The 26,283-nt window shown below is 48.8% G+C and overlaps 1 protein-coding gene across 1 annotated transcript in view; it reads left to right on the top strand.

The window, feature by feature from the left end:
• The window catches only part of Slc7a7 (solute carrier family 7 member 7), a 50,989-nt gene that overhangs the window by 20,357 nt on the left and 4,349 nt on the right, over positions 1-26,283 (top strand). Inside the window, exons 3-4 of the mRNA XM_051143069.1 lie at positions 21,128-21,253; positions 22,700-22,844. Coding sequence (XP_050999026.1) covers positions 21,128-21,253; positions 22,700-22,844 — 271 coding nt within the window. The remainder of the gene's footprint in view (positions 1-21,127; positions 21,254-22,699; positions 22,845-26,283) is intronic.

Below are 26,283 nucleotides of genomic sequence, written 5' to 3'. Positions count from 1 at the left end.
CCCCCCCACTCTCCTTTTTGGTGGATGAGATCATAGGGTGGTTCATGGTTTACAAGGGAGTTAAGAAATGTGTTTTGATACAAAGTCAAAAATCTTATTAGTGAGATCCTTAAAAAATTACAGGTTTGCATCTGCGGGAAAGAATGAAGTTATACTCAAAGGTCCTATAAGCATGGTCCGTTTTTATTTTAGCATTATTTCAATTACTTCTACACAGAAGGAATGTTGTTCCTTTAGGTAATCTTTGTGGCCAATTTTCTCATTCATGTCAAAATTCTCAGCCTTCAGCTGGTGAGGGATTCCAACTAGACTCTGGAGTAGGGGGCTCCTTCCTGTGTTGCCTTAGTGTCCCCCTCCCCCCACTTTTTAGCCTGCCTTATTTCTATAAGCAATGTCTTCCATGGGTCAGTGTGACCTAGACTTGGGTCATTTTCTGGGAAGCTGAGTCATGCTCACTTTAAAAGGAAATTGACGTGCCAGGTATATTAGTGGACAGTGGCGAGCACTGTGATGGTGGTGTGAGTGCTAGTGACCAGATGCATATGTTCACCGTGAAGGCGTCCCTTCCCTTAACAGAGTAAAAAGCTATAGGGGCACATAGTAGTTGTCAGGAAGTTGCTTGCAGGACCTACAATCAGGACAACGGATGGAAATTTGAGCTGAAAAATCTTTTTATTGAGCTGGTCTCTAATCCCAGCTCTTGAGAGGCAGAGGCAGGCTGATCTCCGCGTTCGAGGCCAGTCTTGTCTATAGAGTGAGTTCCAGGCTGTGAGGGCTACACAGAGAAACCCTGTCTCAGTACCCCTCAATACTTTTATTGAATGTAGTGGGCTTTATAAAACATGGAGCAGAGAGGTAACTGGCAGTGTGGCAGAGGGGCCAGGCAAATGTATGCCCAACAGTGAGTGTGGCACGTCCTAGCAGCGGATGGTGTCTGCATCTATGTTGAAAGACAGAGGAGCCAAAGTTGGGCGGAAGTGCTCAGGTTCCTATCACGCCTAAGCATTCTGCGCTGCCTGCTTCCCGGACTTCTCTCCCTTCTCTGCCTCATCCACACTTGGCTTTTGCTTTGTTTGTTTGGTTTGGTTTTTCGAGACAGGGTCTCTCTGTGTAGCCTTGACCATCCTAGACTCACTTTGTAGACCACGCTGGCCTCGAACTCACAGCGATCCGCCTGTCTCTGCCTCCCGAGTGCTGGGATTAAAGGCGTGCGCCACCACCGCCCGGCCACACTTGGCTTTTGCTGACCGCTGCCGGGTGTGTTTCCGCTTCAGGTTTGGTTCATTCCTTCAACGGGGGAGGCTCTTGCGCCAGATGTTCACAGACCTACTCCATGCACTTCTTTGTACAAATACTGCCTCGTGAGAAATGGTCTTTATTCTCCTGAGATCGGAGTGGGGCTCCAGGCACAGCATTCTCCTGAGATCAGAGTGGGGCTCCAGGCACAGCATTCTCCTGAGATCGGAGTGGGGCTCCAGGCACAGCATTCTCCTGAGATCGGAGTGGGGCTCCAGGCACAGCATTCTCCTGAGATCAGAGTGAGGCTCACAGGCTCTTTGTGTTTAAGGCCCCATGTTTGAGCCACAGCACCAGAACCAGCCAACCAACCACACAAGAGGAACCTCCTCAACTTCTCAACTCGCTTTTCCCTCTTAGAACAGTTTGCACATTTAAAAAAATTTTTTTGAGTGTGTGTGTGTGTGTGTCCTCAGAGGATACAACAAGAAGCATCAGACTTCTTAGGATCCGACTGCTGTCAGTGGCCATGTGGGCGGGGTGAACTGAATGCAAGAACAGCATGTGTGCTTAACTACTGAGCCATCTCTCCAGCCCCTCCTTAAAGAAATAATTAAATCCTGCACTTCCTTATGCTGTGCCCGTGTACGTGCATGCCCTAGCACTTGTGTGGAGCTCAGAGGACAGTGTATAAGTTCTCTTCACCCACCATCAAACTCCGATTCTTAGGCTTGGTGGCAGGTGCCTTCGCCCACCTAGCCACCTCGCTGGGCCCCTCTGTTCTCCCCGTATTTCCTCATCTCTCTCAGTGCTGGGATCCATGGCAGACAAGCACCCTCCTACTGAGACACACCCCAGCTCTCCTTTTTTGTTTTCCTCTGTGGCACCCATTACCACCAGGCATCAATGATGTATTTGCTTATTGTCTGTTTATTCCTCTACAATGCAAGCATTGTTTACTTATTTCCTAATCTCCAGCACCTGCATCAGTGCCTTTCTCCTCCTAGGTACTCATTAAACCTTATGCTATGGTGGTGGGTGGGAGAAAGCCACGGGTGAAAGCATGAGTATTTATAGGAGAGTGTGGTGGATAAAGGCACAGGCAAAGCAAAAGGAGGACATGTGAGTTGTACCTCCCTGCGGGTTCAGTGTTATCCTAGACAGGGACCGAGACAGCTGGATTGGATCAAGGGCAAGGCCAGAGGCAGACATATCTTGAGGAAGCTCTTTCAGCAGAGGCAGGAGGATCACTGTGAGTTCGAGGCCAGCCTGGGTTACAAAGGGAGTCCAGGACAGCCAAGGCTACACAGAGAAACCCTGTCTCAAAAAACAAAGCAAACAAAACAAAACAAGTTATAACTAGTGCAACCAGTGACAGTTTTGTGATTAAAAAAAAAAATAGATATTTTAGAGCTGGAGCGATGGCTCAGAGGTTAAGAGCACTGGCCGCTCTTCCAAAGGTCCTGAGTTCAATTCCTGGCAACCACAGGGTGGCTCACAACCATCTATAATGAGATCTGATGCCCTCTTCTGGCCTGCAGGTGTACATGCAGGCAGAACTCTGTATACATAATAAATAAATCTTTTTTTAAAAAAGATATCTTTTATTAATTATTTGGCAATTTCATAGATGTAAACAACTTATCTTCTGTTTGTTTTTATTTTGGAGGTAGGGTCTGTGTGGCCCTGGTTGACCTGAAGAAGCTCTCTAGGACCTGCCTGGCTCTGTTTTCAGAGTGCGGCTACCTGTATCTCATATGTGTAAACAATGTATCTTGATCCTGTCTGGCCCCAGCCCGCTTTCCCCTCAGGAACACAACATGTCTTTGTCCTCCCTTCACGTCTTCTCCATCCTTTTCTTCTCTCTCTGTTGTAATCCAGTGAATCCAGTTAGTGTTGTTTGTCGGAATGTTGACCGCTCCTGTCCAGGTAACCATAGCTGCAGTGAGTTCATGAGAACAGTGCCCGGGTCATGCCCAGAAGGCAGCAGTTCATAGTATTCTCTTCCACCCTGAGCTCTTACATTCTCCCGCCCCCCCACCCTTCCTTGATGTTCCTTTAGCTTTGGGGAGAGGGGTTAATGTAGCTATGTCACCTAAAGACAGCTACTCAGTAGTCACCTGTTTTCCACACTCGGACCGTTTAGTAAGGCAGCAGTAGCTGGTCCCTCCTGAGGGGCTGTGACTATCTGAACCATGGGGTTTTGACCAGGTTCATAGTACCAGACATGAAATCCATCCTGTGGAACAGGCATTCGAGCCAATCACAAAGCGGTTGGTTACTTTTATAACCTTTGTGCCACTAATGCACCCCGGAACGCACCTTGTCCACCAGGTGGCTTTACAGTATTCAGGGTTCACCACTGAGTAATACCATTGAAGACTTTTCTCTCCCCGTGGCCTGCATAGCACCTTCCAGCACTATCGAAGCTGACTCGAAGGGAGGAAGTTTTCAGGTCAGTTCCAGTTTGAGATTTCTGTGCCCTGGAACCAGTGTGTGTGGTGTCTTACAGTATAGGGTCTTATCTAGTTCAAATGGGTGACCAAGAGCAATATCAAGAGCCTGTGCTGTTCTGAGGCTTCTAGGGGCCTCCTTAGCGAGTAATTTATAAGGATGTATCCATAGCTGGAACTGAGATTTTTTTATTTAATGACCCATGTCTTCTAAGGGAAGCACTGTTTGCCAGTGCAGGGTTACTGTGTTCAAACTTCTTTTAAAAATTGTATTAAAACCTTTTTTTTGGAGGCTGGGTGTGGTGGTGCACAACTTTAATCCCAGCACTCAGGAGGCAGAGGCAGGCAGATTTCTGTGAGTTCCAAGGCCAGCCTGGTCTATAAAAGGGAGTCCAGGACAGCCAGGGCTGCAGAGAAACCCTGTCTCAAAAAAAAAAAAAAAAAAACCAAAACCAACCAACGAACCAAACAGAACAAAACAAAAAAACCCCAAAAAAGGTTTTCGGGGGCTGGAGAGATGGCTCAGAGGTTAAGAGCACACTGGCTGCTCTTCCAGTGGTCCTGAGTTCAATTCCCAGCCCCCACATGGTGACTCCTAGCCATCTGTAATGAGATCTGGTGCCCTCTTCTGGAGTGCAGGAAGAACGTTGTATACATAATAAATCAATCAATCTTTAAAAAAAAAAATCTTTTGGATTTGCTTATTTTTATTTTTTATGTTGTGTGGGTTTTTTGCCTGCATCTATGTCTGTGTAATGTGCCCGCGATGCAGATGAGGTCAGAGGAGGGTGTCAGATGCTCTGGATCTAGAATTACCGGTGGTTGTGAGCTGCCTTGTGGGTGCTGGGTATCGAACTCTGCTCTTCTGGAAGAGTGGTAAGTGGCCTTCACCATTGAGCCATCTCTCAGCCTCCACCCCCCAAATATTTTTAAATTAGATTACAAAATAGTGGATTTCCATGAGGGATTTTTATGCATCCTTAGTTTAGATTAATATACCCCCCCAGCCCCTCCTCTCCTCTGTCCTCTGCCACACCCCAATCCTCCTTAAATATTTAACCCCTAGCATTTCCTTCATTCTATATTTTCTTTTAAATCATCTGTGTCTTACTCTCCCTTCACCCTTTAAGACCACTGCAACCTCCCCTGTGGTGGGCTCCAGGCTCCTGAGCCCTACAGATACTCCACTTTGAACACAGAAACTTAAAATTCAAAGCTAGGATCCACCTATGAGAGATGACGTTCAGTGCTGTTTCTGTTGGTTTTGTTGTTTTTTTTTTTTTTTTTTTTTGAGACAGGTTTCTTTGTGTAGCCTTGACTGTCCTGGAACTGGCTTTGTAGACCAGGCTGGCCTCAAACTCACAGAGATCCGCGCCCCCCCCCCCCGCAGCCCCCCCCCCCCCCCCCCCCCCCCCCCACCCCCCCCCCCCCAAGGGCTGGGATTAAAGGAGTGTGCCACCACTGTCCGGCATCTCTGTTGTTTTTTTTATTTTCTATTTTTTGTCAGGGTGACCTGTCATTTGGTGAAGGTGGGGCACTGAAGTCTCCGCCTGCTTCTGTGCTGGGGCTAATCTCTGACTCGCCTGTGTTGGTGTGTGCTTTGTATATACACTGGGTGCTCCTTTGTGTAGAATCATGCTGCCCTCTTGCTGGATTGTTCCTTCAATCAGTATGAAGTGCTGGCTTTATCCTTTCTCACTTGTTTTGGTTTGAAATCTATTTGTTATCAGAACAGCAAGAGGAGCTTGTTTACTGGGTCAGTGTTCCTGGAAATCGTTGTCCAGCCTTTCAACCTGAGCTAGTGTTTACCTTTTGTGGTGAGAGAGTTTCTTGGTGTTTGAAAATAGATGGCAAAAAAAAAAAAAAAAAAAAAAAAAAAAAAAATAGATGGCTCCAGTTTTTCCATCCAATCTTCTAGTTTGTGTCGTTTGATTGGGGACTTGAGAACAGCAGTATTCAGAGTTATTACTGGAATCTGTGTATCGATTCCTACCATTTTAATTGTAGCATTTTTTTTCTTCCTTTTTTGCTGAGTGTTATTCTAGTGTAGTTCATTTCCTGTAGCCTCATGGATGGATTTGTCTTTCTCTTCAGTTTGAAGGATTCTTTCAGGTATCTTCTGTGGATTTTGGCTGAGTGGTCATAAATTCCTTTGGTCTATTTTTATTTTTTTATTTTGGGTTTCCTGGACTCGCTTTATAGACCAGGCTGGCCTCGAACTCACAGAGATCCGCCTGCCTCTGCCTCCTTGAGTGCTGGGATTACAGGCCTGGCTTGTTTTTACTTTTTAAAGCTTAATATGTATTTATTTACCTGGAGACAGGGTCTTTCTATGTAGCCGTGGCTGTCCTGGAACTGTGTAGACCAGGCTGACCTGAATTCACAGAGCTATACCTGCCTCTGCTTCCAAAGTGTTGGGATACTATGCCTGGCTCCTTTAGAGTATTTTTTAAAAATATTTTTTTATTTTATGTATGTAAGTGCCTGCATATGTGTATGTGTACTATGTGCATGCTTGGTGTCCAGAGAGGGCAGAGAAGGCATTGGATCCCCTGGAACTGGAGTTACCGATGGGTGTGAGCCACCATGTGGGTGCTGGGAAATAAACCCGGACCTCTGGAAGAGCTGCAGGAGCCAGCTCTTTAGCGCCCTTCTTAGTTTATTTTATCATGGAAAGTTTTTATTTTTAATTAATTAATTAATTAATTAATTTTTGAGTTTTTTGAGACAAGATTTCTCTGTGTAATAGCTCTGGTTGTCCTAGAACTCTCTCTCTGTAGACCAGTCTGGCCTCAAACTCACGGAGATCCGCCTGCTTCTGCCTCCCAAGTGCTGGGGTTAAAGGCGTGTGCACCACCACTGCCCGGCTTTTATTTTTATTTATTTAAGATTTTCTTTTAAATTGTGTGTGTGTGTACGTGTGTGTGCACAAGAGTGCAGGTGCCGGCGGAAGCCAGAAGCGTTGCTTCTCCCTGGGGCCAGAGTCACAGGTGCTTGTGAGTCTCTTAATACGGAAACTTGCAAGAGCAGTTCGTGGGCTTGACTGTAGAGCCAGCTCTCTAGCCTGAAACTTTGTATTTTTGAGTTTGTGATTTTTAGAAAGAAAGAAAGAAGAAAAAAAAAAAAAAAAAGAAAGCACACAGGCCACAGCAGAGAGATTAATCAAGTAAGCTAAGTGACCCTGTGGCTCAGACTAGAATCATAAGATCATGATTTGGGGATAAGGGTTAGATCTGCCATTGATTAGATATTGGCTGGGATCGATGACGAAATGCTACCCATATAGTAAGATAAATGGTGGATGGTGATGTCAGTCGCTTATGAGGCGGAGGAGGAGGTTTGAGAGAGTTGATGCGATTGGTTCTGAATACGTTTATTTGGCTGCACCTGATGACATACAGTAGGGATTTTTTTCATTTATTAATCACTTTACAGCCTGATCGGAGCCACCTCCCTCCTCTCTTCCTAGTCCCACTCTTATGTCTCTCTTACTCCCCTGCCCCCCTTTCCTCCTTCTCAGAGAAGGGGAGGCCCCCAAGCGGTACTAACTCACCCTGGCACCTTGAGTCAGAGCAGGACGAAATAATCCTCTCCCACTGAGGCCTGACAAGGCACCCACTAGAGAAAAGGGACCCAAAGGCAGGCAACAGAGTCAGAGATGGCCCCTGCTCCAGTTGTTAGGGGACCCACATGAAGACCAAGCTGCACATCTGCTACACATGTGCAGGGGGCCCAGCACCAGCCCATGCAAGCTCTTGGGTTGGTGATTCAGTCTCTGTGAGCTCCCATGGGGCCAGGCTAGTTGACTCTGTATGTCTTCTTGTGGTGACCTTGATCTCTCTGGCTCCCTCAATCCTTCCTCCCACTCTTCCACCAAACTCCTCGAGCTCTGCCTGTTGTTTGGCTGTGGGTCTCTGCATCCGTCTCCATCAGCTGCTGGATGAAGCCTCTCGGAAGACAGCTATGCTAGGCTCCTGTCTGCAAGCATAGCAGAATATCATTAATAGTGACAGGGCTTGGCTTTCTCCCGTGGGGTGGGTCTTGGGTTGGGCCAGTCACTGGTCTCCTATTCCCTCAGTCTCTCCTCCATCTTGTCCCTTATATTTCATGCAGACAAGACAACCTCTGGGTGGGAGGTATTATGGGTGGGCTGGTGTCCCCCTCAGTAGGGATTTTTAAAGCTTTATTTATTTATTTATTTATTTATTTATTTTTAAAGATTTATTTATTTATTTATTATGTATACAGTACTCTGCCTGCGTGTCAGAAGAGGGCATCAGATCACATCATAGATGGCTGTGAGCCACCATGTGGTTGCTGGGAATTGAACTCAGGACCTTTGGAAGAGCAGCCAGTGCTCTTAACCTCTGAGCCATCTATTTCTCCAGCCCTTAAGCTGTGTGTGTGTGTGTGTGTGTGTGTGTGTGTGTGTGTGTGTGTGTGAATGTATGCTACATGGGTTTGGGTGCTCTCAGAGGCCAGAAGAGTGTGTCAGATCCCCTGGTACTAGAATCACAAGCAGCTGTAACCAGCCCAGTGTGGATATTGGGATCTGAACTCTGGTCCTCTGGAAAGAGCAGCGAGCACCGGAACTGCTGAGCTGTCTCTCCCATCCCCCCAGCAGCAACTGGCTGGTCATGTTTCCTGGATTGTGGTGCTTGGCTGCTGTTGCATTCTGAGAATCAGTGATAGGAACCATCTTTGTGGAGGAGGTGACTTTAGGCCTGGCTGTAGACAGGGAAGGCAGAGAACAGAACCTAAGAACGCCAGCGCGTGAGAGATCTCAGTTCTGCAAAGTGGTGACGAGGAAGATCTGTAAAGAGGGGAGCGGGAGGGATGGAGGCTAGGGGAGAGTGGTTTGAGAAACCGGCAGTGAGCAGCAGTGTCTGATTGGCTAATGGGTCGCGCTTAGATAAGAAGGAGCTCCAGGAAGGACCGTGGTGATGTCCCATGTGGGTGTCCTCCCAAGGCCTGCAGTGATGTCCCATGTGGGTATCCTCCTAAGGCCCGTGGTGACGTCCCACGTAGGTGTCCTCCTAAGGCCCACAGTGATGTCCCACGTGGGTATCCTCCCAAGGCCTACAGTGACGTCCCACGTGGGTGTCCTCCTAAGGCCGGCGGTGACGTCCCACGTGGGTGTCCTCCCAAGGCCCGTGGTGACGTCCCACGTGGGTGTCCTCCCAAGGCCCGCGGTGACGTCCCACGTGGGTGTCCTCCCAAGGCCCGCGGTGATGTCCCACGTGGGTGTCCTCCCAAGGCCCGCGGTGACGTCCCACGTGGGTGTCCTCCCAAGGCCCGCGGTGACATCCCACGTGGGTATCCTCCTAAGGCCTGTGGTGACATCCCATGTGGGTGTCCTCCTAAGGCCCACAGTGACGTCCCATGTGGGTATCGTCCCAAGGCCTGCAGTGACGTCCCACGTGGGTATCCTCCCAAGGCCTGCAGTGACGTCCCACGTGGGTGTCCTCCTAAGGCTGGCGGTGACGTCCCACGTGGGTGTCCTCCCAAGGCCCGCGGTGACGTCCCACGTGGGTGTCCTCCCAAGGCTCGCGGTGATGTCCCACGTGGGTGTCCTCCTAAGGCCGGCGGTGACGTCCCACGTGGATATCCTCCTAAGGCCTGTGGTGACGTCCCACGTGGGTGTCCTCCTAGGCCATTTTAAGGCAATGAGGCTGGAACTGGATTTCAGGACTATTTCACTGAGAAAAATCTACTCAGTGTCACTATGTGCTTATTTCTGTGCTCCGCTCAGGGGAGACAAAGATCCATTCAACAGTCTTTATGTAGCTCAGGGTGGATATGGAAACCAACCATTCTAAGCCACGGTGCTACTGTGGGAAAGAGGGAGCAGAGACGGAGGGCACATGCTCAAAGTAGTCTCTCTAGAAGAACTGTTAGGACGAAATGGAGTGTCATTTGGAATCAACAGAATCCAGGAAATGTTGGCCTGAAGGATGGCAAGGGAGAGAGGACACTAGACTGCACCGTAGGGAAGGGAGTCTGTCTCTCTGCCCATTTCGCTGGCTCTCCTCTCTCTTCAGAGTCTTATTATGTGGCGCTGGCAGGCCTGGAACTCACTATGTACACCAGGCTGGCAGAGTTGAGGAGAAGCATCTGGAAGTCTGTGCCTGCCTGACCAAGCCTGCCTCAGAAGCAGGATGCTCTGGCCACTGTTAGCCTGGTTAGACATTGCTTTGCCTATTCTTACTCACGGAGGACTAGTTATTTTGGTTTAACACTCCCGACCCCCTTTGTTAACAGAATGTCTCTAGTCAGCCCCGTTCAACCAGCAGCGCTTACTGGGGGCCGCCAACAGGGCACCTACTGTTCTTTAGGACGCAGGCCTCACACTTGGCCCTACTGAACCGTGCGCACCAATCGGATTTTTAGATGCTGGCTTGCTGACTACACAGAAGATAGAACTCCAGAGTCAGCATCTTTGAGGCAGGGCATTCCACGCTCTCAAGGGTCCTGGCTCGTGCCTGGGGATTGCTATGGAGACTGGGCAGAGGGGAGGGCAGACGGTTCATCATGCGCTGACTGGCACAGACAGTGGACTGCGAAGGACTTCGGCTCTCTGTGTGTGTCTGTCTGAGATCTTTGACCATGAATCCTCGTGCAGCTTTTTTTTTCCCTGACTAGAATGACTGACCTCATGTGCTTATGGCTAATGAGGTGGAACAGCTGGGCCTCCTGCTGACTTTTGCCCCTTGAGTTTCTACTTGGAAGGTAGATTCCTATCTTGGAAAGGTTTTTTCCCAAGATCCATCTTAAGTTAGAGGTGCGGTCATGTCCCACAGTCACCTAACAGTTAGGGTGGGATCAGAGTCTCGGGTTAGTCCTAACACAGGGTCAGTGCACACTCCTCAAAGGTGAAGGGGTGCAGCTGTGTGAGGGTTTGACCCGTACAGCTCTTGGGGGTCCATTCGTGGCCGCTTTTCTCTGTTACTTTCGTCTCTGCTTCAGAAGTCCTACAGGAATGGTCTAAGGGAGGCTGGGAGAAGAGCTTGGGACAGTGAGTCTGAACCCTGCTTGTACACTGGAATTACCCAGAGGTTAAAAAAATATATATATCAGCACTTGGGAGGCAGAGGCAGGCAGATTGATTGCTGTGAGTTCGAGGCCGGCCTGGTCTACAAAGTAAGTCCAGGACAGCCAAGGCCACACAGAGAAACCCTGTCTTGAAAAACAAAACAAACAAACAAACAAACAAACAAAAAATATATATAGTGTATATGGCTTTTTTGACTGCATACATGTCTGTACAAATTGCTCATGCCTGGTGCCCAAGGGAGCCAGAACTAAAGCTACCGTTGGCTGTGAACCACCATGTGGATGCTGGAAATCAAATGTGGGTCCTCTGGAAGAGCATCCAGAGCTCACAACTGTTGAGGCATTTCTCTAGCCTCCTTTTTTCCCCCCCTTTGAGACCGTTCTCTCTATGTAGCCTGGAACTTGCCATGTAGACCAGGCTAGCTTCAAACTCACAGAGATCTGCCTGATTAAAGGCATGGGCCACCACTCTTGGCTCATCTACACCCGAGAATTAAAAACCCAAAACCCCAAAATGTTTACCACCTACTCCCTGGCTGGAGGTATTGGAGCTTCTCAGAGAAGACAGGAATATGTGTGTGTGTGTGTGTGTGTGTGTGTGTGTGTGTGTGTGTGGTGTATGTGTGTATGTATGTCGGGGGGCAAGACTTAAGGAAGACAAATTACTGCTGAGGAGTGCTGGGGGTCTCCTCTTACAGGAGGTGGAAGAGTAGGTCTCACCGTTGCCATGGGTACCTGGAGTTTTGACAACTTGCTGACAGCGGGGCTGCCCCAGAGGTTTCGACTTCGTTGCCGTGGGTGGCACCTGAGCTTGTTCAGTGATGGCAACATGCCGTGGGGAGGTAGGAGCTCAGGTTAAGTTCTGCTTACAGTTGGTCTGTCTGTGATTACCTCGCTGGGTAAATACCTCAGCTAAGTGCAGAGCGGCACACTACCAGGCTGCTGTGGGAAACCGGGTCTCAACTTCCTGAATCAGAACTCCCCTGGGTCTCACTGTGGCAGGTGATTCTCAGGGCTGCGCGAGCCTCACGCCTGGTATCTGAGGTCTTGGACTGACCTGGGCTCAGCAAACATTTAGGAAGTAGCTGCTTTCTAAAAAACTCTACATTTTCTTTATTTATTGTGTGCATGTGTGTATATGTGTGTGTGGTGTGTGTGTGTGCACACGCGCACATGTGCCAGGGGGCACCTCTGAAGGTCAGGGGACAACTTGTGGGGACTGGCTCTCCATTTTTTCCATGTTGGTCTTGGGGATCAAATTTTGATAGGCAAGCTTGGCTGAAGGCACCTCATGACTGAGACGATCCACTGAGTCACTGTGCCCTCTGGGTTGCTTTGAAAAGGGATGTAGACACGGTGTGCTTGTTTCCTCGGAGATGTCAGAGCTACAGGGGTCAAAGTGCTGAGTTCTAGGAAGGACACAAGGAGGGGTCTGATTCAGTGACCCATGGCCATTTTGTGTTTGTGTCGTCTTCACCCAGGATGCCTGAGTAAGTGAAATGCTTCTGTGCCCTGGCACAACACCTAGGAGGAAATCACAAAAGGAAGGCAGGAAGAAAAACCCGCTCTTAAGCCAGGCATAGTGCTGCCAGCCTGGAATTTCAGCACTGGGGAGGTGGAGGCAAGGGTAGCCTCGGACACTGAGTTTGAGGCTAGCCCGGATTCAAAGTAGTTTTAGGAAAAAGCATTAGGCATATAATTGAGAGATGAAGAAAGGGAGAAGAAACAGCAAGGAGGCCTTTAATTAGACTTTCTGGGAAAACAGTGTAGGATGTTTAGGAGCCTGGGTGCAGCAGGTATGGGGCCTGTCTGCTTCCCCGAGACCCCTCTCTAACTTCCTGTACCCCCGACAGAGCTGAGAGGTGTCTAGTTTCTGCACGGCATGATAGAGAACATGCTCGTGCCAGCGAAGCCTGTGGACCGCTGCCCTTCTGTAGGTGGTTATGGGGTGGATGGTGTCACCCATTAGGAGATGCCAAAAATATGTCACTGGCTGCACCAACATCGGAGATTGCCATCTGAATTTCTGCGGAATGTCCATCCTCTGTCAGTTGAAGGGTGTGTTTGTGAAAGAACAGAGAACACAGAACAGGAGGCCAGAGAGATAGCTCAGTGGTTAGGAGTGCTTGCTGCTCCTGCGAGGCACCAGAACCTGGTTTCCAGCACTCTCGCTAGACTGCTCGCGACAGCCTGGGACTCCAGCTTCAGCAGGCCGACGCCCTGTTCTGAAAAAAAAAAAAAAAAAAAAAAAGTGCAGAACACACAGTGCCTGGCTGTGAACCCTGACACTCCACGGAGTTTGTGTGGGGGATTCGAGCAGGTTTCCTGTGATTGGTAGAGACTCGGTTACATTTGGTTTTAACTAAAAAGCCGAGATGCAATAGGAGAGACACCCATAAGAAAGCTTTACGCTGAAATTTGGAGGCAAGAAGAAACAAAGTGAAGGTTCCGGAAACCGTGAGCACGTTCTGTGTGCATGCGTGCCCCGCCCACTGCAGATGAGCGTCTCTATGAACCAGGCCCTCACTGAACCAGGGCCTGGCGAGCAGCGAGCCCCAGGGATCCCCCTACCCATGTCCCACACAGCATGTCCTCATGCTGGTGTGGCAAGCACCCCTGCTTTTGGAACCGTCTAGCCTCAGATAATAAGACTAGTTTAGGGCTAGAGAGATGGCTCAGAGGTTAAGAGCACTTGCCATTCTTCCAAAGGTCCTGAGTTCAATTCCCAGCAACTACATGGTAGCTCACAACCATCTGTAATGAGATCGGGTGCTTCCTTCTGGCCTGCAGTTGTTACATGCAGGAGAATGTTGTGTATATAATAAATAAATCTTTCTTTTTTTTTAAAGAGTATTTTAAAACCATCTGGTGCTACACAGCAAGAAGGATTTTGGGGTGGAGGAGTTGCTCAGTAAAGTGTTTGGAGAAAGGAGCAGATGTCTTATATCTACAAACACCATCAGCAAGGCCGAGAACCGTCTCTGACTTTTCACTCCCTCCTGCTGCAGGGATACTCGTTAGAGAGCGGACAGTGAAAGATCGCACTGGGGGTGTGCACGCATGTACTATATGAAAGAGAGGCCGATTTGTGTGAGGCTCTCCCAGAATGAGGCGTGGGTTCCCCCCTCCCCCCGCCGCCTTGCAGCCCTTGCCACGGTCATATTTGTCTGCTTTGCAAGGAGAGGAAAAATTCAGTATAGCAAGACACTGAGATCTGCCCAAAGATTTTTCACTCCCTTTTCCTTACTTTCTCACAAATGTAACACACAGTGGCGTTGAGCACTGCCTGCAGGTAGGCTAGCTCAGGTGCTTAAAAGGAGGCCTTCCTCTGTTACTCAAGAGACACAAAGATGCCAGCCTCTCAAGTGTATCTTTCCCTCAGAGAGAAGTGTTACTTAACACTGTTGGCCCTCCCCTGCCGCCCCCCCCCCTTTCTCTAGGTAGCCCTGGCTGTCCTGGAACTCGTCTGTAGACCAGGCTGCTCTTGAATTTAGAGATTTGGCTCCGCTTTCTCAGTGCGGGGATTAAAGGCGTGAGTTACCACTTCCTTGCTATATACTCTTATATTCCATTTAAAACATTTTTCTAAAGTTTCTCTGCCCCTCGCCCTGCCTCTCCTTTTCCCTCTCCTTCCCCCTCCCTCTCTCAAGTTTGAATTTCACTAGTCTCTGCCTCCCCAGTGGTGGGATTAAAGGCCAGCACCACCACACAACAAGGTCTGCTGTTGTAATAGTGCAGGGAAATCAGGACCAGGGGGATGGCTCAGCAGTTACAGAGCTTACTGCGCCTGCAGAGGGTCTGGGTCTGACTCAGGCGGCTGGCCTTCTCGGGCGCCTGAGCTTGTGTGGTGCACACGCAGACAAGCTCGCTAGGACAGACGCAGGACCAAAGAGAAGCTCTGGCCTTTTGGCATGTGTAACACATTATCAGACTGAAAAAGAAACCGTTTGCTCTCCTAATATAGATTACAAGATGGAAAAGGAAACATGGGTTCCTTGAGCACCCTTTGCTATTGTTGACTTTATTCTATTAGATATTGGACCTCTATGAGCTAAGAAAGGCATATCATGGAAAAAATGCAACATTGTATTAATGCAAAAGTAGGGTGCGTGATGAAATGAACCTATGGGATTCAAGCACAGTGTGAATTGTCACTATTGTCATCCTCAGGAGATTATCAGATTTATCTCAGGCATCATTAACATTTAATTTGTAAAGACTTCAGGGTTAATCCCTACAGGATAAGGATTTCTAGTTTGTTGCTGGGACTTTAGACTATTTGAAGTCAACCTGGGCACTGATCAGAGCAGGCTAAAGGCATTGTTACTTTTGGATTAAAAAACATTTTATGGGGCCTGGGCATGGTGGTACACACCTTTAATTCCAGCACTTGGGAGGTAGAGGCAGGTGGATCTCTGTGAGTTCGAGGCCAACCTGGTCTAGAGTTCGAGGACAGCCAGGGCCATTACACAGAGAAATCCTGTTTTGAAAAACCTAAAAACAAAACAAAACAACAAAAACAATTTATGGGGCTGGAGAGATGGCTCAGAGTTTAAGAGCACTGGTTGCTTTCCCTAAGGTCCTGAGTTCAATTCCCAGCAACCACACAGTGGCTCACAACTTTCTATAATGAGATCTGGTGCCCTCTTCTGGCCTGCAGGTGTACACGCAGGCAGAACACTGTATACATAATAAATAAATCTTAAAAAAAAAACAATTTATGTATATGAGTGTATGCATATGCCACATGCATGCAGGGTCCTGCAGGGGTCAGAAAAGTGTGTGTGGTTCCCTAGAATTGGAGTTACGGGCAGTGGTGAGACGCTGTGTGGGTGATGGGAACCAGACATGGGTCCTCTGCAAGAGCAGCAAGCACTCTTAACTGCTCAGCCCCTCATCGTTCCTTTTCAGAATAACCCGAGCTGGGAATTAACATTTTGTTCTAGAGCTGATTCTTGGCTCTGGTGACAGAGGCAGCATCCTCTGCAGGACGTAGAACGGGGTTAAGGGTTTTGTGTCAGCTGGGTTTGGTCCGTCCTGGAGTACCTGTTCACGTTCTAGGACTCGACATCTGTGCAGCAGCTGCTTTTTTTCCCCGGAGTAGCAGCTGGGTCAAGGTTAAAGGTCATTTTAGGCAATCCTCCCATGGACTTGGCTCAGTATTGGGTGGGGACTGAATTACCCTCAGAGGCGGAAGGCTAGCCTATCTGTGCTTGGAGGTTAACTTGCTGTTGCATCTGCATTATTCTAGCCTTTCTCTGACTCTGAAGGGGCAGAGGGTGGTGTTGGGGTTTGTCAAAGAGCCATGCATTTGGCTGAGCTCTGGGGACTCTGGTCAGCTGTATCTGTTCGGGGTGGGGACAAAGAACCTAGTCAGCACTGAGGCTTGCCTTATCCGTTTCCTGTTCCCAGGGTCAGGAGCTCTAGAGGAAGCGGGGAGGGAGCAGGGAGGTGAGAGCCAGCTCTCTTCAGGCAGTTCTCTCAGTGCTCTGTCTCTTTGTACAGGATTAGGGCATTCAAACTGAGCCTCCGTATCCCGTGGCTAGAGCAGATCTGGGCTTGACGGTGGGTGGGTCGGTGGCGGAAACATAAGCACAGTAGTGCGGAGTAGGAGGGATGAAGTGAACAGACGGAGAAGCAGTAGGGGTCAAACATAAGCTACCTCTACATCAGCGGTTCTCAACCTGCAAGTTGTGACCCCTTTGTATGTGTGTGTATGTATGTTTGTGTGTGTGTGTGTATGTGTGTGTGTGTGTGTGTGTGTGTGTGTGTGTGTGTTTGTGTGTATGTGTGTGTGTGTGTGTGTGTGTGTGTATGTGTGTGTGTGTTCTAACTCTTTCCCAGGAGTTGCATATCAGATGTTTACATTACAATTCATAACAGTAGCAAACGTAGCCACAGAGTAACCGTATGGCTGGGGGTCAGTACAACACGAGGAGCTGTGTTAAAGAGTCACAGCATTAGGAAGGCTGAGAGCCACTGCTCTACATTGTCATGGCAGAAGTTGCTGTTAGAAAAAGGAGGGTGAGGGGCTGGAGAGATGGCTCAGAGGTTAAGAGCACTGACTGCTCTCCCAAAGGTTCTGAGTTCAAGTCCCAGCAACCATATGGTGGCTCACAACCATTTATGATGTGATCTGATGCCCTCTTCTGGCCTGCAGGTGTACATGCAGGCAGAGCTCTGTATATAATAATAAATAAATAAATCTTTAAAAAAAAGAAAAAGGGGGGTGAGTTGGCTGTCTGTACTCTCCTGTGCTCATTCATGACTGTGAATAGAAGCGAGACCAGAGCCTGAGGCATGGCGCTGCTGGCTCCGTGAACTGGAGCTCTTCCCTTCTGCCTATCCCAGCCCCACGTTGTGACCTGTGCGGACCCTGCAGCCTAACTGTAGTTGCTATGCTACCAGAGATGCTGGAGGAAGAGCCTGGCCCCGGCAGCCTTACAGAGCTGTCCTGAGCTGCTTCTGTCTGTAGTGGGGACAAACAGACAAAGTAAGAGGATGGCTACACCGGGAAGAGAAACCGCCAAAGAGGTTCAGTAGATCCTTACACGTGGTTTAGGTTTAAATAGAGACTAAGAGGCGAGCATAGGTAAGCAGTCCAGAAAGAAAATGGTCTCGCCCAGCCTGGCCTCTGTCTTAGCTAGTGTCTCTGGCAGAGCGGTCTGAGATGTCAGAACTGTGTGAAATCTCTTTGAGTTTTGTTTTGTTTTTCCCAGTTGGCACTGGGCTTCGGCCTTTTTCTCCTCCCAGCCTGAGACTCCTAGGGAAATTCCAACTTCTTGGGGACCTTTTGTTTAATCATCTGCCAGCCAAAAGAACGTCTTCATTCCTGCCAGGAGTTCCCAGGCTAGGAGATACCACTTTCCTGAGCGTATGGCCGGCTGCAGTGGCAGCGCACTGTGCGCGGGTGTTTCTAATGCGAACCTGGCTCGCGCTGTGTTCATAAGGCAGAGCAGAGGCCAAAGGCGAAGAGCAGAGATTACAGGATGGGAGGCAGCTGAGTAGCCGAGGGTGGAAGTCCAGTGGGTAGTAAGGGATGAGGACTGGCTGAGGAAGATCAGCATTTGGCGGGCTCGGGGAGGGCAAGATAAAGACTATTTTGTAGAATTACTGACGAGACAGTACACTTGTGCCTTTAATTATTAACTTAGCACTGGGGTGGCTTGGAGCAATGGGGCCATGTTTGCTCAGCCTTGTGATAAGGTTTGGTTGTTTATTGTCATGTCTATTAGGCACAGAGAAATGTGTTTGAATAGAGCCAGAAAACTCTTCAGTAAAATCAGAAGACTGTGTAGTCAGTGATTAGAAAGCAGGCTGGGGAGCTGGCTCACTGGGCAAAGTGCCCGCTGCTGCTCAAGACAGGAGACCTGAGTTCAAATCCTCAGCACCTGCGTAAAAGACCAGGCTGCAGAGTGCTTGGGGGGAAATCAATGCACTCCAGGTGCAGCGAGATTATCTCAAAAAAAGGAGGGTGGAGAGCCAGGAGCGGCTTCTGCCCCCAAGCCCAAGTTTGAGCCCCAGGTCCCACGTGATGAAAGGTGAGAGTTGACTCCCTCAAGTTGTCCTCTGGCCTCCACGTGTGCACTGCGGCATGCACACTTAACACGGGAACAGCTGTAATAAAAGATAAGGCGGAGAAGGGATGAAGGAGGACACCTGACACTGGCTTTCACATGTGCCGGCATGCGTGAGCACACATGCGTGGGCTTGCTCTCACGTACACACAGACAGACGGGTTTGAAGGAAGATTGTAGAAGATGCCTCATTTTCTCTGCTTCTTAGTGGAGTGGCCTCTGGGCCAGAGTGAGACTATGAGGCCAGGACCTACCAACCACAAGAGGTCTGCGGACCTGGAGGCCGGTGCTTTCTTTCCTTCTGAGACAGGGTCACTGTAGCCCAGGTTGGCTTGAGATTCACCATGTAATCCAGGCTGGCCTCGATGAAAACTTGTAGATGTATAAACTGACCACGTGCTGCTCTACGGTATGGCTGAGGGGAAGGTTTTTTTTTTTTTTATTGTAGATGCAAGGGAGAGAACAGCCAGAGGCATCTGGGGGAGTCTGGAGCGGAGAAGTAGCTTGAACATGGCCAGCAGACTGGACAGGGCCAGGGCTGTCTGAAGAGACGGAAGGAGAGCAGGGGGTAGAGTGTAAACAGTGACAAGAACAGAGCAGGAGAGAGAGAGAGAGAGAGAGAGAGAGAGAGAGGGAGAGAGGGGGGAGGGGAAGGGGGGGAGAGGAGGAGAGAGAAAGACTAGCAGGGTTCTAAGAAGTGTGAGTAGGTTGGAGGGAGGGAAGCCCATGAGCTGGAGTTTAGGGTAGGGAAAAAAGTGTGAGAAGAGCTAAGGTGCTAGCATGAACTTTAAAACGTGTTAACAGGCGCTTCTGATGTCGAGGGGACCTGGAAGCCAGTGTGCACTTTGGTATGCTGATAGTAAGCCATTGTGCCTTCTGCCGGTCATAAGGGAAATGACTCCTGTTGGTAGAGAAGAACAGACTTCTCAAGTTCCTGAGGAATGCTGGGCCTTATCTAACCACCATAAATCCTCCTGTAGTCCAGGTTGAGCCCATTTCTGGATTATTTGCATCGCCTTTTGGAGCTTGGTGAATTGGAGCCTCCTTTGGGCCTAACATTATAGGCAATCCTCCTGTCTCAGTCTTCTGAGTGCCTGACAGCTTGAGCCCCTGGCCTTGGGTGCCCTTGGGCTTGGAGTGTTTGTTGGTGACCCCGAATTAAATAAGACCTCCATGGGGCTCCCCTGTCTTACCAGGCAAGTTTTGCTCTGAGAGCTGCTGTGGGGAGACTTGACAGTCAAGTACTCTGTGGGATGTTCCGGGTGCTGAGCTAGAAGCTGTGCATTGATTCCTGGGGGTGTGTGGGGGGGTGGGGACGTGGGGGGCATGGGGGTGGGATGGGTCCAGTGATGTGTATAAGCTGCCTGTCTGTGTGAGGAGCCTCTGAGTTGTTTTCTCTGACTTTCTTCCCTGGGAATCCAGAATCCCTGAGCTGCCAGTCAGCCCCACAGCATGGAAGCTTCCCTCCTTGAATTTTTTTTTTTTAAAGATTTATTTATTTATTATGTATGCAATGTTGTGTCTGCATGTACACCTGTATGCCCGAAGAGGGCACCAGATCTCATTATAGATGGTTGTGAGCCACCATGTGGTTGCTGGGAATTGAACTCAGGACCTCTGGAAGAGTAGCCAGTGCTCTTAACCTCTGAGTCGTCTCTTCAGCCAACCCTCCACACCCTCCTCCTTGAATTTCTTCCAAAGAAATGGATTGCAATTTGAGGGTTAATGGATTTTTCTGAGATGATGATGATGGTGATGGTGATGGTGACGATGACGATGATAGGGTTGCTCTGTGTAGCCCTCACTGTTCTGGAGCTCACTCTGTAGACCAGGCTGGCCTTGAACTCACAGAGATCGACCTGCCTCTGCCTCCCAGAGTGCTGATATTACAGGTGTGGGCCACCACTGCCCTGCAAGATTATTTTTTGGGTGAAAGGATTTGAACCTAGGGCTTCATGATCTACCACTGAGCTACACACCCTCAGCTAGTACTCCGAGATTTTGATGAAAGATATGGCCTCTTTATAGGACAACGTGTATATTCACATACCAGAACACTTTGCAAGAGACAGTCACACCCTGTTACAAACACTTTCTCTGAGAATGGTCTGTGAACTTTCCCTGAGTTCATCCAGGTAGAGAGGATGCCTCTAGCCTAGGGTAGAAGGACTTGAGGAATGTTTATAGCTCACACGGTAGTGTTATTCAGGGAGGAAAAGTGCCCTGCCCTCTTTCTAAAGAAATTTAGCACAGAACCAATAGCAGGGGTCGGTGGGCAGTGGGCAGTGGGCAGGAAGTTTGGTCTCTATGCTAATCCTTGGACACACTTGTCGGCTTAGACATTGGATGAATTATAGCAGGAATTGTCAGGGCTAATGACAACATCACAGATTCAGGATGCTGGGTTCTGGACCTGTGTGTGTGTGTGTGTGTGTGTGTGTGTGTTGGGATGGAGGGGACATAGGGAAGAGAGAATGATTTTAAAGAGCAAAGGACCAGAATACACCACGAATCTGCACAACTCCCAGGTGCCTCCCATTTCTGTGACCAGGAACTTTGTCACCTTGTTCTGTGACTCCAGTTTAAGATGCCGGAGTTTTGGAAAGTGGCAGGGTAAACACGGGTGCTCAACAAATGCCGTGCAGGGATGAAGTTGAGGATATTTGGGAGCAAACAGGCACAGTCCAGACACCTCGCTGACTCTACCTCTGGGTCCATCTTGATGACTAGTGCTGGAAAAGGTGCTTTGGAGTCTAAGGCCCTCCACATGGGAAGGGTCGGTCACGATCAGTATTATTTTTCTTTCAGGTCTTTTAACCTTCGTTAACTGTGCCTATGTCAAGTGGGGGACCCTGGTCCAGGATGTTTTCACCTACGCTAAAGTGTTGGCGCTGATCGCAGTCATTATCGCAGGCATTGTGAAACTTGGGCAGGGTAAGGAAACAAAACAAAACAAAACAGAGACTAACTTTTATTTAAAAAAAATTTTTTTTTTTTAAATTTTTCTTTGGAGTATTGAGGATCAAACCTAGAGTGTTGGCCTATGGTAGGCCAGCAGTGTATCTCAGATCTACACCCTCACTGGGAGCCTCTAAGTGACCTTATTTCAATCTCCAAATACCATATTTAGTAGGCACTATTATTTATTTATTTATTTATTTATTTATTTATTATGTACACAGTGTTCTGTGTGCATGTAACACCTGCAGGCCAGAAGAGGGCACCAGATCACATTATAGATGGCTATAAGCCACCATGTGGTTGCTGGGAATTGAACTCAGGACCTTTGGAAGAACAGCCAGTGCTCTTAATCTCTGAGCCATCTCTCCAGCCCCGGTAGGCACTATTATTATCCCTTTGATGTAAGTGAGGAGACAGGCCATGGAGTTAATCACCTATCTTACAACAGAGTGGTATATCCCTGTAACCCCAGCACTCGTGAGGTGGGAGGCAAGAGGATCAGGAGTTAAAGGTCGTCCTCAGCTACGTAGAGAATTTGAGACCAGCCTGTGACACAGAAGACTATCTCAAAACAAAACAAAAGCTGGGTGTGGCAGTTTATGCTTTACCCCCAGAACTTAGAGGTAGAGCAGGGTGCATCTGAGTGTGAGGCCAAGCCTCATCTACATAGCAAGTTCCAGACCAGCCAGGGCTATACAGTGAGGGCCTATTTTAAAGCAAAACAACAAAGCCCGCCAATAGAATGAACACCCAGGTTGACTGTCTTGCTCGAGTTCCAAGTGGGAAAGTAGAAAGGCTGAAACTTGTGGCCCACAGACTGACTCCAAAGCCCTGTCCCTTCAGTCTCTACTATGCTGCCTCCCACAGAAAACTGACCTTGGCAAGGGGACTGATAGCTACACCCTGGGGATTGGCTTTTACAGCTTGCCTGGCCAAGTGCTGTTGCTCTGCCGTTTCTGCCCTTGCAAGTTAGCACTCTGAAAGGCACTCCTTGTCCTCACGCCTACCTGGTTTTCAGGTATGAAACCTCCCCAACAACTCCTCTGTTGGCTGAGGTGTACGGAACCCCGTCTGTCCTCTTCCCGAGGCCCCCCTGTCTGGTGTTAGGTGTGTAGGATCCAGGGCAGCCTGTAGTGTAGAGCGAGCATCACCTCAGTTTCTGGCCCTTTCGGTTCTGTGGTGGTTTCTTATCCTAGGCAGTCACTTGAGTTAGTCCCGTCAAGACCACATCCATGATTCTCCGCCCTGTATCCCTCTGCAGATGCCTCTCTTCTGTCCCTGGCCCCTCAGAGGTGCCCTTGCGGCCATTTCCCACCATCACCTGTTATTACCATACATTTTCCCCTCTGTACGGGATCAGCTGAAGTGGGGGTCGGGGTGGGCCATTCAATCTCGTCTCGTGTTGTTCTTACCTTCCAGGAGCCACCGCTAACTTTGAGAAGTCCTTTGAGGGCTCATCATTTGCCATGGGTGACATTGCCCTGGCACTATACTCAGCTTTGTTCTCCTACTCGGGCTGGGATACCCTTAACTATGTCACCGAAGAGATCAGGAATCCTGAGAGGTAGGTTCTTCTCCACCACCTTTCGGCACCAGTGCTAGCCACCACTTCCGGCTTCGCCATGCCAGGCACCGTGTCCTCTCAACTGTGGGATTCACTTCTTCCTCCCTCCCTCCTTTCTTCCTTCCTTTTTATTTATTTATTTATTTGAGATAGAGTTTCTTTGTATAGCCTTGGCTATTCTGGACTTGTTTTGTAGACCAGGCTGGCCTCGAACTCACAGAGCTCCGCCTGCCTCTGCCTCCCTGAGTGCTGGGATTACAGGTGTGCGCCACCATCGCCATGCCTGGTTTGGAATTCAGTTCATCAAGCCTGATTTTTAACAGATTTAAGACCCAGAGACTTAACTTGTCCATGACTGCAGCAACTATGCTAAGATGTGCACTTTCTTGCATATGTTTTGTAAATCCTTTTATAAAAGCTTGTTCACTCGTTCGTTTCTACATTAAGTAAAGCAGGTTATCCTTTGTGCTCATACGTGCTTTAGACACCTCAAGTCCCAGTCACTCAGGAGCCTGAAGTGAGGGATTTGTAAACTAACCCAAGCATCGCTGTGAGATAAACTCATAAAGCCCTTTCTGTCTTAAGACCTTCACTCACCTCATCCCTGCATAGATACCTTTAGGCCACAGACTTCCTTCTCCCTTCCGAGCCTTTCCTCCTTGCCCTGATTCATACCGAGGTGTGGCATTCTTCCAGCAGCTCAGTGCATCGCCCCATGGTGCCTTCTCAGCTGCCTTGTAGTAGTGTATTGCATGGGGAGCCACAAGCTTGGAGTCTGCCTTGGCAGATTTTTTTTTTTTAATTAATTTTTTTTTCATCCGTGTACTTGCTAGTCCATGTTCTTTTTTTTTTTTTTGGTTTTTCGAGACAGGGTCTCTCTGTGTAGCCTTGGCTGTCCTAGACTCACTTTGTAGACCAGGCTGGCCTCAAACTCACAGCGATCTGCCTGCCTCTGCCTCCCAAGTGCTGGGGTTAAAGGCGTGCGCCACCACCGCCCGGCCATGTTCTTGTTTTGTTTTGAGAAAAGCTCTGACCGTGTAGCCCTGGCTGGTCTGGAACTCACTATGTAGACCTCAAAATCATAGCGATCTGGTTCCCCTTGCTTCTCAAGTGCTGGGATTAAAGGCATGTGCCACTATACCTGGCCCTTCTTTTCTTTTCTTTACTAAGACTCCTTCTCCCCTCCCCCCCTTTCTGTGACAGCATCTTGCTATGTATGTAGTCCATGTTGGTCTCAAATTTGTAACCTTCCCGTCAATGCCCAAATTGCCTGGTGCTTTTTTTTTTTTTTTTTTTTTTTTTTTGCATATGTGTCTGCTGTGTGTGCACACATGCTTGTGGCAATCACTTTGGTGTTATTCCTTAGATTTTTTTTGTCAACTTAAAAAACGTATTTGTTTTATATGTATGAGTGAGCGCCTGAGTGCACTGGTACGCATTAGTGTAGGAACCTGCCGGGCTCGGCTCGGAAGAGGTGCAGGATCTCCTGGAGCGGGAGCTAGGGACAGCTGCGAGCCAGTGGTACACATGGTGGGAACAGAACCTGGGCCCGCTGAAAGCGCATTTGTTCTTAACAGCTGAGCATTCCTCCAGCCCCCTACCTTTTTTGTTTGTTTTGGAGACTGGTTCTTTCACTGGCTTGGGGCTTGCTAATTAGGCTAGACTGGTTGGCCATGGAACTCCAGGGATCCCCCTGCTCCTGCCTCTCTAATTCTGGATTTACAAGCGCACACCATCCTCCATAGCCCACCCAGTGTTTGCATGTGGGTTCTGAGATCAAACCCAGGCCCTCCTTGCAAGGCACGCAACTTCATGGACTGAGCCATTTCCCCTAGCCCTTGCCGGCTTCTTTAATATAAAATTAAGGGGATTGAATTATAGGATTTCCATGGTCTTCTTGGCTCTAAACTGTTATGATCCTAGAAATTAAGATTTGCCAGGAAATAGTTTCCCTAAATTATAACAGTGCTCGTACCAATTAACTTTTGGCTTTGAAAAACAAAAAGCCTTCCTGGTGCACATCTTGCTGGCACTGCAATGGCTACCATTGCAGGGCTACCAGAAGCAAGAGGAGGGTGGGTAGTTAGTAGTGCTGCCACCTACTGGCGAGAAGCTGAATGACTCTGGATTATTTGCAGCTCTGCCTCACCGTGAAGGCTTGCAACTCAGCTACTCTGGAGGCTGAGGCAGGAGCATCGCAAGTTCAAAGCCAGGTATAGAGTGAGCTCAAGGCCTCTGAGCAATTTACTGAGACCCTGTCAACATAAAAAGGGGGCTTGGGCTATAGCTCACTGTAGAGCATTAGTTAGCATGCTCAGGGCTCTAGAGCAGTGGCTCTCAACCTTCCTAACGCTGAGACCCTTTAACACAGCTCCTCATGATGTGGTCACCCCCAGCCATAAAATTGTAACTTCGCTACTGTTACCAATTGTAATGTAAATATCTGGTATGCAGGGTGTCTGATATGGGCCCCTCAGCGACCCACAGGTTGAGAACCATTGCAGATTTATCCTTGCTCCGAGATTTAATTCTAAAAATGGACAGACCCCATATTTGTCCCTCCCTTCCTCTTGCAGCCTCATTGTTAAGGGCGTTTAGATAGATAGCGATCTTTTGGCACCTGAGAGCGCTTGAGCCTTTGTGCCCCTTTCATGGCTGCCAGTTAGGGTTGCGCCTGGAGTTCTCTGAAATGATTTCCTTGTCTGGATGCACATGCTGTTCTTTCTACTGAAGGGGTGAGATTCCACAGTTTGCCTCTCCGGTTTCTTGTTTTGTTTTTTGTTTTCCCTTGAAGACACATTTTGCAGTGCCCAGAGACAGAGCCCTGACCCGACCACTGGTTGTAGAACTAGGACAGCCACTTTCCTGTTATTTTGGAATATAACACAGTTCTAGGCCAACCCCCCGCCCCCCCCCCCCCCCCCACCTTCTGTTGTTGTCTCTCAGTGGTACTGGAGATCGAGCCCAGGACCCAGGCGTGCTAGACAAAAACTTCACACTAAGCTCTGCCTGGAGCCTGCTTTATTTTTTAAGAATATTTTAAAATTTTTTGTGTGAATGTTTTTCTGTGTGACCAGCACCCTCAGAGGCCAGAAGAGGGTTTCAGATCTCTTGGGATTAGAGATACAGATGACTGTGAACTACCATATGGGTGCTGGAAATCAAACCCAGGTCTTCTGCAAGAGCAACAAATGCTCCTTTTTAAAAAAAAATATTTATTTATTTATTTAATGTATATGAATACTCTATTTGCAGGTACGCCTGCAGGCCAGAAGAGGGCACTGGATCACATTACAGATGGCTGTGAGCCACCATGTGGTTGCTGGGAATTGAACTCAGGACCTGGGAAGAGCAGCCAGTGCTCTCAACCTCTGAGCCATCTATCCAGCCCGCAACAAACACTCTTAACCCCTGAGCCATCCCTAGCCTGGTTTTATTT

Source organism: Acomys russatus, chromosome 3 (assembly GCF_903995435.1).
Source record: "Acomys russatus chromosome 3, mAcoRus1.1, whole genome shotgun sequence".
Lineage (NCBI taxonomy): Eukaryota > Metazoa > Chordata > Mammalia > Rodentia > Muridae > Acomys > Acomys russatus.
Note: the sequence above shows the minus strand (reverse complement) of the source record. Positions and strands in the feature narration are given on the sequence as shown.